This window comes from Microcaecilia unicolor, chromosome 2, assembly GCF_901765095.1.
Source record: "Microcaecilia unicolor chromosome 2, aMicUni1.1, whole genome shotgun sequence".
In the NCBI taxonomy this organism is placed as follows: domain Eukaryota; kingdom Metazoa; phylum Chordata; class Amphibia; order Gymnophiona; family Siphonopidae; genus Microcaecilia; species Microcaecilia unicolor.
The window spans coordinates 538,099,753-538,112,613 of record NC_044032.1 but is presented as its reverse complement, the minus strand read 5'-3'; the positions used below and the strand labels follow the sequence as shown (position 1 = coordinate 538,112,613).

The following is a 12,861-nucleotide window of genomic DNA, read 5'->3' as shown; positions in this document are numbered from 1 at the left end:
TGTGCTAACTATTTAAAAAACTTAGAATTCAACAAAAATTCTTAACTAGGAGCTAAAACAGTTGAAAAAAAGGCAACCTCTGCTAAAAACAAAACAAAACAAAACAAAACACAAGAGAGCTGAAAACTCAAAAGCAGTTTCCCTCATTGTGGACAAAAGACAAGACCTCCAGGCTCTGAGGTGGCCCTGTGCAATAAAGCAGATGTAGGAAGTTTTGCGTGTACACAGTTCAATGATCTATAATGCTCTGGCAACTTTGAGAGCCTTCTGAATTTTTCTCTGTGTTGAACTCTCAGATGACATCACCCACTTATAAGGACTATATATAGTAGATGATGATGACGGCAGAAAAAGACCTGCACGGTCCACCCAGTCTGCCCAACAAGATAAACTCACGTGTCATTTTTTGTGTATACCTTACCTTGATTTGTACCCGTCTTTTTCAGGGCACAGACCGTATAAGTCTGCCCAGCACTATCCCCACCCATACCACCCGCCCCTGCCTCCCACCACTGGCTCTGGCACAGACCGTATAAGTCTGCCCAGCACTATCCCCACCTCCCAACCACCAGCCCTGCCTCCCACCGCTGGCTAAGCTTCTGGGGGTCCCTTCTTTCTGAGGAGGATTCCTTTATGTTTATCCCACGCATGTTTGAATTCCGTTACCATTTTCCTCTCCACCACCTCCCGCGGGAGGGCATTCCAAGCATCCACCACTCTCTCCGTGAAAAAATACTTCCTGACATTTTTCTTGAGTCTGCCCCCCTTCAATCTCATTTCATGTCCTCTCGTTCTACCACCTTCCCCTCTCCGGAAAAGGTTCGTTTGCAGATTAATACCTTTCAAATATTTGAACGTCTGTATTATATCACCCCTGTTTCTTCTTTCCTCCAGGGTATACATGTTCAGGTCTGCAAGTCTCTCCTCATACGTCTTGTAACGCAAATCCCATACCATTCTCGTAGCTTTTCTTTGCACCGCTTACATGTTTGCTATGGGGGCAATTTTTCAATACGACACAAAACTGAAAACAAATTTTCAAAAGAAAACCCCCGTATGAGGTTTTGAAAGTAGGGATGGTCACATGTGACGGGGTCAAATGTATGTATGTTCCCCTCCCTGACCTCTCTCTCTCTGCTTTTCCCCCTATGTTGTTCAGAGGAGTGTGATAGTTTTTAACAGGGCTTTCAACCCATGTAAAAAGCTTTGAAAATTACCCTCTGCATCTGGGAAAACCATGGTTTACTTACATTAACATTACACCATGACCAGTTTAACTTGGGATTTTACAACCAGGTCTGTGCACATGAAGGAAGATATTGCACTATTGGCTTTTTAGTAAATCATGTTCTTCTATGGTACGGGATTTGCGTTCCAAGACGTATGAAGAGAGACTTGCTGACCTGAACATGTATACCCTGGAGGAAAGGAGGAACAGGGGTGATATGATACAGACGTTCAAATATTTGAAAGGTATTAATCCGCAAACAAATCTTTTCCGGAGATGGGAAGGCGATAGAACGAGAGGACATGAAATGAGGTTGATGGGGGGCAGCCTCAGGAAAGATGTCAGGAAGTATTTTTTCACAGAGAGGGTGGTAGATGCTTGGAATGCCCTCCCGCGGGAGGTGGTGGAGGTGAAAACGGTAACGGAATTCAAACATGCGTGGAATATGCATAAAGGAATCCTGTGCAGAAGGAATGGATCCTCAATAGCTTAGCCGAAATTAGGTGGGGGGAAGAGGGGTTGGTGGTTGGGAGGCGAGGATAGTGGAGGGCAGACTTATACAGTCTGTGCCAGAGCCGGTGATGGGAGGCGGGACTGGTGGTTGGGAGGCGGGAAGTACTGCTGGGCAGACTTGTACGGTCTGTGCCCTGAATAAGGCAGGTACAAATCAAGGTAAGGTATTCACATATGTTTGTCTTGTTGGGCAGACTGGATGGACCATGCAGGTCTTTTTCTGCCGTCATCTACTATGTTACTATGTTCTAGCATACAGCATATGTTCCTTCAGTACATACCTATAATATCTGCATAGATTTCCATCTGATTGTGCTGCTGGGCCAACTGGAAAGCTTCATCGTTACATTTTGACATGACCAGAAACTGGATGGCAGAACCGTAATCTCCCAAACGTAGAAAAAACCTAAATATAATAAATTGTATAAATGAGTACACTTAAAGCTGAAGACATTGTTAAGAAATTTTAAAAAGCAAACACACAGAATATAGTGGTAGATAAAGACTGCAAGGCACATGTAATCTGCTCAATCTGCTTCCTTCTGCAAATACATTAATTTAAGGCTTAGAACCTGCCTTTCCCAACTAAGGTACAAATCCAAATACTAGGAAAAGTAAGAAAAAAACACAATACTAAACAAAAACATATATACATTGTGGTAAGACTGATTGTGCCTCCCCTCAACACACACATACCCTAGTAGAAAAGCAGAACGAGACTAGAACCCTGGTGGGAAGATAAACCTGCACTGGTATTCAACAAAGGGGAGGGGATTTGAAAGCCCCGAGAGACAGAATCCTATAGGAAGGAAAGCTGAGCAAAGGGGGAATGGCAAAGATCAGGCACCATTCCCTTGGGGGGGGGGGGGGGGGTACCCACAATACAAAAATACACAAACAGTATGTTGCATTTTAGGAATATATAATAGATGCAGAAAATAGGTCTAGCATGATTAAGAAGTACTATCTGTACTATCTGGAATATTAAATAACTAAAAACATCAGGAAATCATATTTCAATACAAACTGGATATAAAATCTGTTTTTCTCTAATTTGTTTAAGGTTCTGATTTCTAAATTTGTTTCTTAGTCATCCTTTACACTTGCTCATTTCTATGTCCATTTGTTCCTTAGATTGTGAGCCCACACCGCTTTGACGGTACCACGGAAAGGCAGTATATCAAATCCCTTCACCCTATTCTGTCTTGTTTCTATCTTTCTTCTCCAGTGTTTTACCTCTCCTCCTCTAATCTCCCTCGCTCATCTTTTGCCCTTCATCTCTATAATTCCCCACTCTTCCATTTTCTTTTCTTTCATTGACCCCTCTGTGTTCTTCACTGGCTCTCAATCCTTTCACTCCATATCTCTTGCTCTCCAGCTTTTTACTTCTCTTCTTTTTCCCAGCTCTACAGCTACTTATTTGCTTCTATCCCACCATCTTTCTCTACCAAAACACACACCCATCAGCCTTCCATTCTCAGTCTCTCTCTTCCTCCCCACCTATCTGTGGGGACAAAATGCACCTACATATCACCCCTCTCCAAGTCACTTCACTGGCTTCCGATCAGGTACCACATACAGTTGAAGCTTCTCCTACTAACCTACAAATGCACTCAATCTGCAGCCCCTCAGTACCTCTCTACCCTCATCTCCCCTTACGCTCCTACCCGTAACCTCCGCTCACAGGACAAATCCCTCTTCTCAGTACCCTTCTCCACCACTGCCAACTCCAGGCTCTGCCCTTTCTGCCTCGCCTCACCCTATGCTTGGAATAAACTCCCTGAGCCCATACGCCAAGCACCCTCCCTGCCCATCTTCAAATCCTTGCTCAAAGCCCACCTCTTCAATGTCGCTTTCGGCACCTAACCATTGTACCTCTATCCAGGAAATCTAGACTGCCCCCAATTTGATTGACTGCATTTTTTTGTCCTTTAGATTGTAAGCTCCTTTGAGCAGGGACTGTCCTTCTTTGTTAGATTGTACAGCGCTGCATAACCCTGGTAGCGCTTTAGAAATGTTAAATAGTAGTAATAGTAGTAGTATGTGCAATGCTATATGGTACATGGTGCTGTTCAGCTTTTAAACCTGAACTTTAAAATTGCAGATTTTGGCCAATTTCATCTTTCCTTGCTGCTCAGAGCCTTGGTAACTGAGCCAACATAATGGCTGGAGAAGCAGAGTGCAAGAAGATGTTGAGGCTATGAATGGTGCACCCTCTACTCAGAATAGTTCTGTTTTGAATGTAATGTAATGTTTTGGTTCTCTGAAGCAGCCTTGGAAGGTTCCAAACCTATTGTTCCGAACTTGGTGGCATGTCTTGTTTACCTGAAGCACTGACCTTGTAGTTAAAGTGCTCTTCAATATGATGCCAGTGGGACAATATTGTGGCCCTTAGAGCCATAACACGTGAGCCAAACATGTTGTTGTGCATTGACAGGAAGGACAGGTATGCATGTCATCACCCAGCTGCAGCTCGTCTCTTTTCAGTATAAGAGAGGCTGCAAACTAAGATCGGGTGGTTGCTGTTGGATTCCATCTGAAGTGTAGCCTGCATCTGTGTCTGCTGATCTGACTGAGGAACATTCTGCTATCTCCTAGAAGTCTGCACCATTCAAGGTTGTATGTTTTGCCATGTACCTTTTTGTAGCATGATGGATTTATAGAAACAGGCTGAATTAACAGCCATAGAGGGATGTGTGTTCACTTTGTGCTGTTCTCATGATAAAGTCACTGCTGTTTAATTTCCATGCTGCTCTGCTGCTATTGTAAATAAAAGAGCACCCTTTATTTTCATTATACCCCTGATGAGGAGTTAGTTGTGTTTATTATCTGGTGACTGGAACTTGGATTTTGGGAAAAGAGGGAACATTTTCATCTGACACTGTCTTTAGCTGGTACTTGGCAGAGGCCAGTTCTGTGGTAATTTATACTAAGGCCAAGATGCACTAAAGTCGTCATTAGAGCCATTCTGTACCGAATTCCATAGCGAATCGGTAGAGAACGGCTATGCATCAGAGAAAGGGAATGCAAATGAGCTACTCGTTGTAGCTCACTTGCATTCTTTATTCCTTCTTAAAACAGTCGGAGAATCGGCCGGTCAAGCATGTGCAGAGCAGCAAATCGTTATGCTGGCTGCTCTGCGCATGCCAAATATGCCTTTATAATATGTTTTTATTATTGCGGGGGAGGATGCACAAAATGGACGTTTTTTTTTAAGCAAAGCTTTATTAAAAAAATCACAGGCCTTCTGCTAATGTGTTGACTGAATTTCACTCACAGCAAGCAAGTGCAGTTTGGAAGTTGTTGGTTCATGAATGGCAGAATAACAAATGTTCAAATAAATAAATAAAAACGGGGAGAAAATAACTACTCAAATTTTAACAAAACTATTAGTGGGATTTGAACCCACCACCTCTGGATTACAAGACCGGTGCTCTAACCACTCGCCACAGCTCTATTTGCTTGGATGTCCCTCCCTTACTTCCAAGTCTCTCATCTGAGTGAAGCACGGGCAAAAAGGACGTTTTTATTATTGCGGGGGAGGACGCACAAAATGGACTTTTTTGTTTTAAGCGAAGCTTTATTAAAAAAAAATCAAACAGGCTCCGATGCTGCAGGCTCTTTTTTGGACATCATTCAACCCCGGAATAATAAAAATGTCCTTTTTGCCTGTGCTTCACTCAGCTGAGAAGTCTCTGAGCCAATCACAGCGTGTTTAGCTCAGCTAAATGCGCTGGGATTGGCTCAGAGACTTCCAGGTTTTTTTTTTTAACATTTTAATAGTTTTTCCAATCTCGCGCAGCCCCAACGAGAGGTACAGACCTCTCGTTAGATTTTCCAGCGTTAAGACAATCGGAAAAGGTTAGTGCATCTCATTACAATAGGGTATCTACACAATTTGCTCATCTGCATTCCGTTTTCGTTAGCTGCTACAGTCTCGGAAAAAAGTGTTTAGTGCATGCCAGGGTTTACTGCTTGCTCGTTAATGGCTCGTTATTGGCTCGTAAAGTTTAGTGCATCTGGCCCTAAGTGTCAGGATTCTCTGATAACAACCCAGAAGTTATCTGTGTACACCCCACACATCATTCCTGTTTGTTCTCTCAAACTCCAACCCATCTCCTTTCTTAAGTACATAAGTAGTGCCATACTGGGAAAGACCAAAGGTCCATCTAGCCCAGCATCCTGTCACCGACAGTGGCCAATCCAGGTCAAGGGCACCTGGCACGCTCCCCAAACGTAAAAACATTCCAGACAAGTTATACCTAAAAATGCGGAATTTTTCCAAGTCCATTTAATAGCGGTCTATGGACTTGTCCTTTAGGAATCTATCTAACCCCTTTTTAAACTCTGTCAAGCTAACCGCCCGTATCACGTTCTCCGGCAACGAATTCCAGAGTCTAATTACACGTTGGGTGAAGAAAAATTTTCTCCGATTCGTTTTAAATTTACCACACTGTAGCTTCAACTCATGCCCTCTAGTCCTAGTATTTTTGGATAGCGTGAACAGTCGCTTCACATCCACCCGATCCATTCCACTCATTATTTTATACACTTCTATCATATCTCCCCTCAGCCGTCTCTTCTCCAAGCTGAAAAGCCCTAGCCTTCTCAGCCTCTCTTCATAGGAAAGTCGTCCCATCCCCACTATCATTTTCGTCGCCCTTCACTGTACCTTTTCCAATTCTACTATATCTTTTTTGAGATACGGAGACCAGTACTGAACACAATACTCCAGGTGCGGTCGCACCATGGAGCGATACAACGGCATTATAACATCCGCACACCTGGACTCCATACCCTTCCTAATAACACCCAACATTCTATTCGCTTTCCTAGCCGCAGCAGCACACTGAGCAGAAGGTTTCAGCGTATCATCGACGACGACACCCAGATCCCTTTCTTGATCCGTAACTCCTAACGCGGAACCTTGCAAGACGTAGCTATAATTCGGGTTCCTCTTACCCACATGCATCACTTTGCACTTGTCAACATTGAACTTCATCTGCCACTTGCACGCCCATTCTCCCAGTCTCGCAAGGTCCTCCTGTAATCGTTCACATTCCTCCTGCGACTTGACGACCCTGAATAATTTTGTGTCATCGGCGAATTTAATTACCTCACTAGTTATTCCCATCTCTAGGTCATTTATAAATACATTAAAAAGCAACGGACCCAGCACAGACCCCTGCGGGACCCCACTAACTACCCTCCTCCACTGAGAATACTTACCTCATCCCATCTCTCACCTTTCAGTATCTTCAATCTTTCCTATGGTAAATAGGATGCAGCAGCACACACATGGGCCTTGGGAGATGGTAAAAGTGTGACTAGCAGTGGAATGCCTCTGGTCACTGTGACATATTCATGTTCTAAGATCAGTATTGTTTGTTCATGTATACTCTATAAACACAGTTGCTATAGCAGCAAGTTTATATCACAGCTCAGTCACAGTTTTACTGCAGAAGTGTATATTAGGAAGACAAAAAGGAGAGTAAAAAGCTGCTATATAAGCAGATAAACACCTAATTAAGCTATGTAGCTGCCATTTTAGCAGACCAGAAAAGAAGGACTTGGATAAGATGATGTGAAAATAGAGGAAGAGAAAAAGGAACAAAGTAGTTCCTGATGGAAAGAGAAGAACCTAATCGAAGATTCCAGGCCACTTCTCTGCTAGGGTTTGTTTGTTTTTTTAAAAACTTTATCCATCAGAGAGGGAAAAGCAAGAAACAAAAAAAGAAAGCCCAAAATTACCCACCTGGGAGGTGAAGAAGCAGAGGGTATTGGGAGGGAACCGATCAAGACCCATACTTACCAACAACAGAGGACTTGTTGGACCTCCCAGCTCCCAAATGTCCCTGCCCATCAGAAACTAAGGCCACAGACTAAACCTCTGAATCGAGGATTCATTTCGGGCTCAATTAGGATAAAGGTCCAAGGTCAGATCCTTAACAGCCACACCAAGCCTGGGGTGTACAGGTGGGCTCTGTTTCTGGGCCACAGACCTTAATCTGTGTCTGACTGAGCTAGGCCAACAAGGACCCTGCTGCATTAGTCTAAACTGTAATCATCTGCTGGAGGCAGAGAATATTGGCAGGTTACAGGCCTGCTGGTGATCATGTCACTGAAATTCAATGTCTCCAACTTCTGGTTGGGTAACAAAAATCCACTTGTCTGAACTAGTAGGATGAAAAAGAAATACCATTCAGTAAGAGCCACCGATGAACAATCATTATGTTTTAAAGGTGCAAGTCAATATTGTTGACTATGCAAAATGTTTATTGCACAAAATGTTAATAAATATTCATCAACTGAAAAATGGGTGCGAGTCAATATCCAATGTCAAAGAAACAATATGGGGTACATTTTCATTTTGATGGATGATGCATAAGTGGTTAATTTTCTAACAGGGAACTTAGGTTTATAGAGCAAGAAAAGGCCCATGGGCACCTATTTGTCTTTATAAAATACTATGCTCAAATCCTGCAGAAATCACGCCTAGACTGAAGGTGCTGATAAGAACATAAGAATAGTCATACTGGGTCAAACCAATGCTCCATCTAGCCCAGTATCTTGTTTCCAACAGTGGCCGATCCAGGTCATATGTATCTGGCAGAAACCCAAATAGTAGCAATATTCCATGCTACCGACCCCAGGGTAAGCAGTGGCTTCCCCCATGTACATCTCAATAATAGACTATGGACTTTTCCTCCAGGAACTTGTCCAAATCTTTTTTTTAAACCCAGATACACTAACCGCTGTTACCACAAACTCTGGCAACAAGTTCCAGAGCTTAACTATTCACTGAGTGAAAAAATATTTCCTCCTATTTGTTTTCAAAGTATTTACATGTAACTTCATTGAGTGTCCCCTAGTCTTTGTACTTTTTGAAATAGTAAAAAAAATCCATTCACTTCTACTTGTTCTACGCCATTCAGGATTTTGTAGAACTCAACCTTATCTCCCATCACTCATCTCTTTCCAAGCTGAAGAGCCCTAACCTCTTTAGCCTTTCCTCATACGAAAGGCGTTCCATCCCCTTTATCATTGTGGTCGCTCTTCTTTGAACCTTTTTCTAATTTCGCTATATCTTTTTTGAGATATGGTGACAAGAACGGAATGCAATACTCAAGGTGAGATTGCACCATGGAGTGTTACAGAAGCATTATAGTATTCTCGGTCTTATTTACCATCCCTTCCCTAATAATTCCTAGCATCCTGTTTGCTTTTTTGGCTGCCACTACACACTAGGCAGAAGATTTCAGCGTATTGTTTACAATGACACCTAGAAATTTTTCTTGGGTGCTGACTCTCAAGGTGGACCCCAGCATCAGGTAACTATGATTTGGATTATTCTTCCCAATGTGCATCACTTTCCATTTGTCCTCATTAAATTTCATCTGCCATTTGGTTGCCCAGTCTTCCAATTTCCTAAGCTCTTTCTGCAATTTTTCATTTCTCACACTGTGCCAAAACTCCAACCCTGGGACACGCCTATTATACAAATAAAAGACAGCTCATACCTGTCATGGAATGCCTAGCACCCACCTGGAGCTAACTCTGCAGCCATCTGGAGGGTCTGCCCTCAAGACTGCTCAGGCCCACCTGCACCTTGGCATGTGCTTATACTGGCACCCTCCACCTCACCAACTGGGTCCCACTTGCCTCTGGGCGAGTCTCTCACTCTCAAGTTATTCCCCAGGGAAAGAAGAGAGAGGTGCTGTTGCTGGGAGATTTCAATCTGCCGGATGTAGATTGGAAGGTTCCGTATGCGGAATCGGAAAAAAGTAGAGAGATTGTGGATGCTTTCCAAAGTGCTCTGCTCAGACAAATGGTCATGGAACCCACGAGGGAGGGAGCGACGCTGGATCTCGTGCTCACAAATGGGGATAGCGTGTCAAATGTCCGAGTGGGAGCCCACCTGGGCGGCAGTGACCATCAAAAGGTTTGGTTTGATATGACGGCTGAAGAGGAGGGCGGCCACTCAAAACTCAAAGTCCTGGATTTCAAGCGTGCTGACTTTAGCAAAATGGGGGAATACCTAAGGAAGGAGCTGACGGGCCGGGAGGACGTACGATAGGTGGAAGGACAGTGGTCCAGGCTGAAGGAAGCAATAAATAGGGCCACAAACCTTTATGTAAGGAAAGTAAATAAAAGCAAGAGAAAAAGGAAACCGATATGGTTCTCCAAGCAAGTGGCTGAGAAAATAAAGGCTAAAGAGTTGGCGTTCCAGAAATACAGAAAAACTCAAGATGAGGAACACGGGGAGGAATATCGGAGGAAACTGAAAGAAGCCAAGAGAGAGATATGTCTGGCGAAAGTGCAAGCGGAAGAACAAATGGCTAGAAATGAAAGGAGGAGTGACAAAAATTTCTTCAGGTATATTAGTGAAAGGAGAGTGACTAAAAAGGGAATTGTGAGACTAAAAGATACTGCAAACCGCTATGTAGATAATGATGAAGAAAAGGCAAATTTGCTAAATAGATACTTTTGTTCTGTTTTTACTGAAGAAAATCCGGGAGAAGGACCGCGATGGTCTGGCAAAAGTTCATTTGAGAATGGAGTGGATATAGCACCGTTCACAGAAGAGAGTGTCTATGAACAACTTGAAAAGCTAAAGGTGGACAAAGCCATGGGACCGGATGGGATCCACCCCAGGATATTGAGGGAGCTCAGAGAGGTTCTGGCGGGTCCTCTTAAAGATTTGTTTAATAAATCCTTAGAAACGGGAGAGGTTCCGAGGGATTGGAGAACGGCGGAAGTGGTCCCTCTTCACAAAAGTGGTGATAGGGAAGAAACTGGAAACTACAGGCCGGTAAGCCTCACTTCTATTATTGGAAAAGTAATGGAAGCGATGCTGAAGGAAAGGATAGTGAATTTCCTGGAAGAAAATGAGCTGCAAGATCCGAGACAACATGGTTTTACCAAAGGGAAATCATGCCAAACGAATCTCATTGAATTCTTTGATTGGGTGACAGGAGAATTGAACCTTGGACGTGCTATAGACGTAATCTACTTAGATTTCAGTAAGGCTTTTGACACGGTTCCCCTCAGGAGGCTCTTAAATAAACTGGATGGGCTGAAGATGGGACCCAAAGTGGTGAACTGGATTAGGAACTGGTTGACGGACCGGCGCCAGAGGGTGGTGGTGAATGGAGTTCGCTCGGAGGAGGGAAAGGTGAGTAGTGGAGTGCCTCAGGGATCGGTGCTAGGGCCGATTCTGTTCAATATATTTGTGAGTGACATTGCTGAAGGGTTAGAAGGTAAAGTTTGCCTATTTGCGGATGATACTAAAATTTGTAACACAGTGGACACCCTGGAGGGAGTGGAAAACATGAAAAAGGATCTGAAAAAGCTAGAAGATTGGTCTAAGGTTTGGCAATTAAAATTCAATGCGAAGAAATGCAAAGTGATGCACTTAGGGAGTAGAAATCCACGGGAGGCGTATGTGTTAGGCGGGGAGAGTCTGCTAGGTACGGACTGGGAGAGGGATCTTGGGGTGATAGTATCTGAGGATCTGAAGGTGACGAAACAGTGTGACAAGGCGGTGGCCGTAGCTAGAAGGTTGCTAGGCTGTATAGGGAGAGGCGTGACCAGCAGAAGAAAAGAGGTGTTGATGCCCCTGTACAAGTCGTTGGTGAGGCCCCACCTGGAGTATTGTGTTCAGTTTTGGAGGCCGTATCTTGCTAAGGATGTAAAAAGAATTGAAGCGGTGTAAAGAAAAGCTACGAGGATGGTATGGGATTTACGTTACAAGACATATGAGGAGAGACTTGCTGACCTGGACATGTATACCCTGGAGGAAAGGAGGAACAGGGGTGATATGATACAGACGTTAAAATATTTGAAAGGTATTAATCCGCAAACGAACCTTTTCCGTAGATGGGAAGGCGGTAGAACGAGAGGGCATGAAATGAGATTGAAGGGGGGCAGACTTAAGAAAAATGTCAGGAAGTATTTTTTCACGGAGAGGGTGGTGGATGCTTGGAATGCCCTCCCGCGGGAGGTGGTGGAGAGGAAAACAGTAACGGAATTCAAACATGCGTGGGATAAACATAAAGGAATCCTGTTCAGAAGGAAGGGATCCTCAGGAGCTTAGCCTTGAATGGGTGGCAGAGACGGTTGGGAGGCGGGGCTAGTGCTGGGCAGACTTATACGGTCTGTGCCAGGGCTGGTGGTTGGGAGGTGGGGATAGTGCTGGGTAGACTTATACGGTCTGTGCCAGAGCCGGTGGTGGGAGGCGGGGATAGTACTGGGTGGACTTATACGGTCTGTGCCCTGAAAAAGACAGGTACAAATCAAGGTAAGGTATACACAAAAAACTAGCACATATGAGTTTATCTTGTTGGGCAGTCTGGATGGACTGTGCAGGTCTTTTTCTGCCGTCATCTACTATGTTACAATGTAACACTGAGATCCCATGACACTGGTGGAGGTTTGACAGGGGGCTTTGATAAAAGCAAACCTCTCAGGAAGCGAACAACTAAAGGCATTCCAGAGATAGGCTTACCCTCTACACGACAACGATAAGTACTAATTGCTCTAAGATGAACTCTTACGGAGTTGGTCTTGAGACCAGACTCTGACAAGTATAGAAGGTATTCAAGCAGGGTCTGTGTAGGACAAGAGTGAGGATCTAAGGCCTTGCTGTCACACCAGATGGCAAACCTCCTCCATTTGAAAAAGTTAACACCGCTTCATGGAATCTTTCCTGGAAGCAAGCAAAACTCGGGAGACACCCTCAGAAAGACCCAAGGAAGCGAATTCTACGCTTTCAACATCCAGGCCGTGAGAGCCAGAGACTGGAGGTTGGGATGCAGAAACGCTCCCTCGTTCTGAGTCATGAGGGTTGGAAAACACTCCAATCTCCACGGTTCTTCGAAAGATAACTCCAGAAGAAGAGGGAACCAAATCTGACGCAGCCAGAAGGGAGCTATCAGAATCATGGTTCCGCGGTTTTGCTTGAGTTTCAGTAAAGTCTTCCCCTCTAGAGGTATGGGAGGATACGCATACAGAAGGCCTGTTCCCCAATGAAGGAGAAAAGCATCTGACGCTAGCCTGTTATGGGCCTGAAGTCTGGAACAGAATTGAGGGACCTTGTGATTGGCTTGAATGGCAAAAAG

The 12,861-nt window shown here is 44.2% G+C and overlaps 1 protein-coding gene across 2 annotated transcripts in view; it reads right to left on the bottom strand.

Moving 5' to 3' along the window:
- Positions 1 to 12,861, bottom strand: part of WDR19 (WD repeat domain 19) — a 565,820-nt gene that overhangs the window by 197,220 nt on the left and 355,739 nt on the right. For both annotated transcript variants that reach the window (XM_030191304.1, XM_030191303.1), the window contains exon 26: positions 2,023 to 2,147. In XM_030191304.1, coding sequence (XP_030047164.1) covers positions 2,023 to 2,147 — 125 coding nt within the window. The remainder of the gene's footprint in view (positions 1 to 2,022; positions 2,148 to 12,861) is intronic.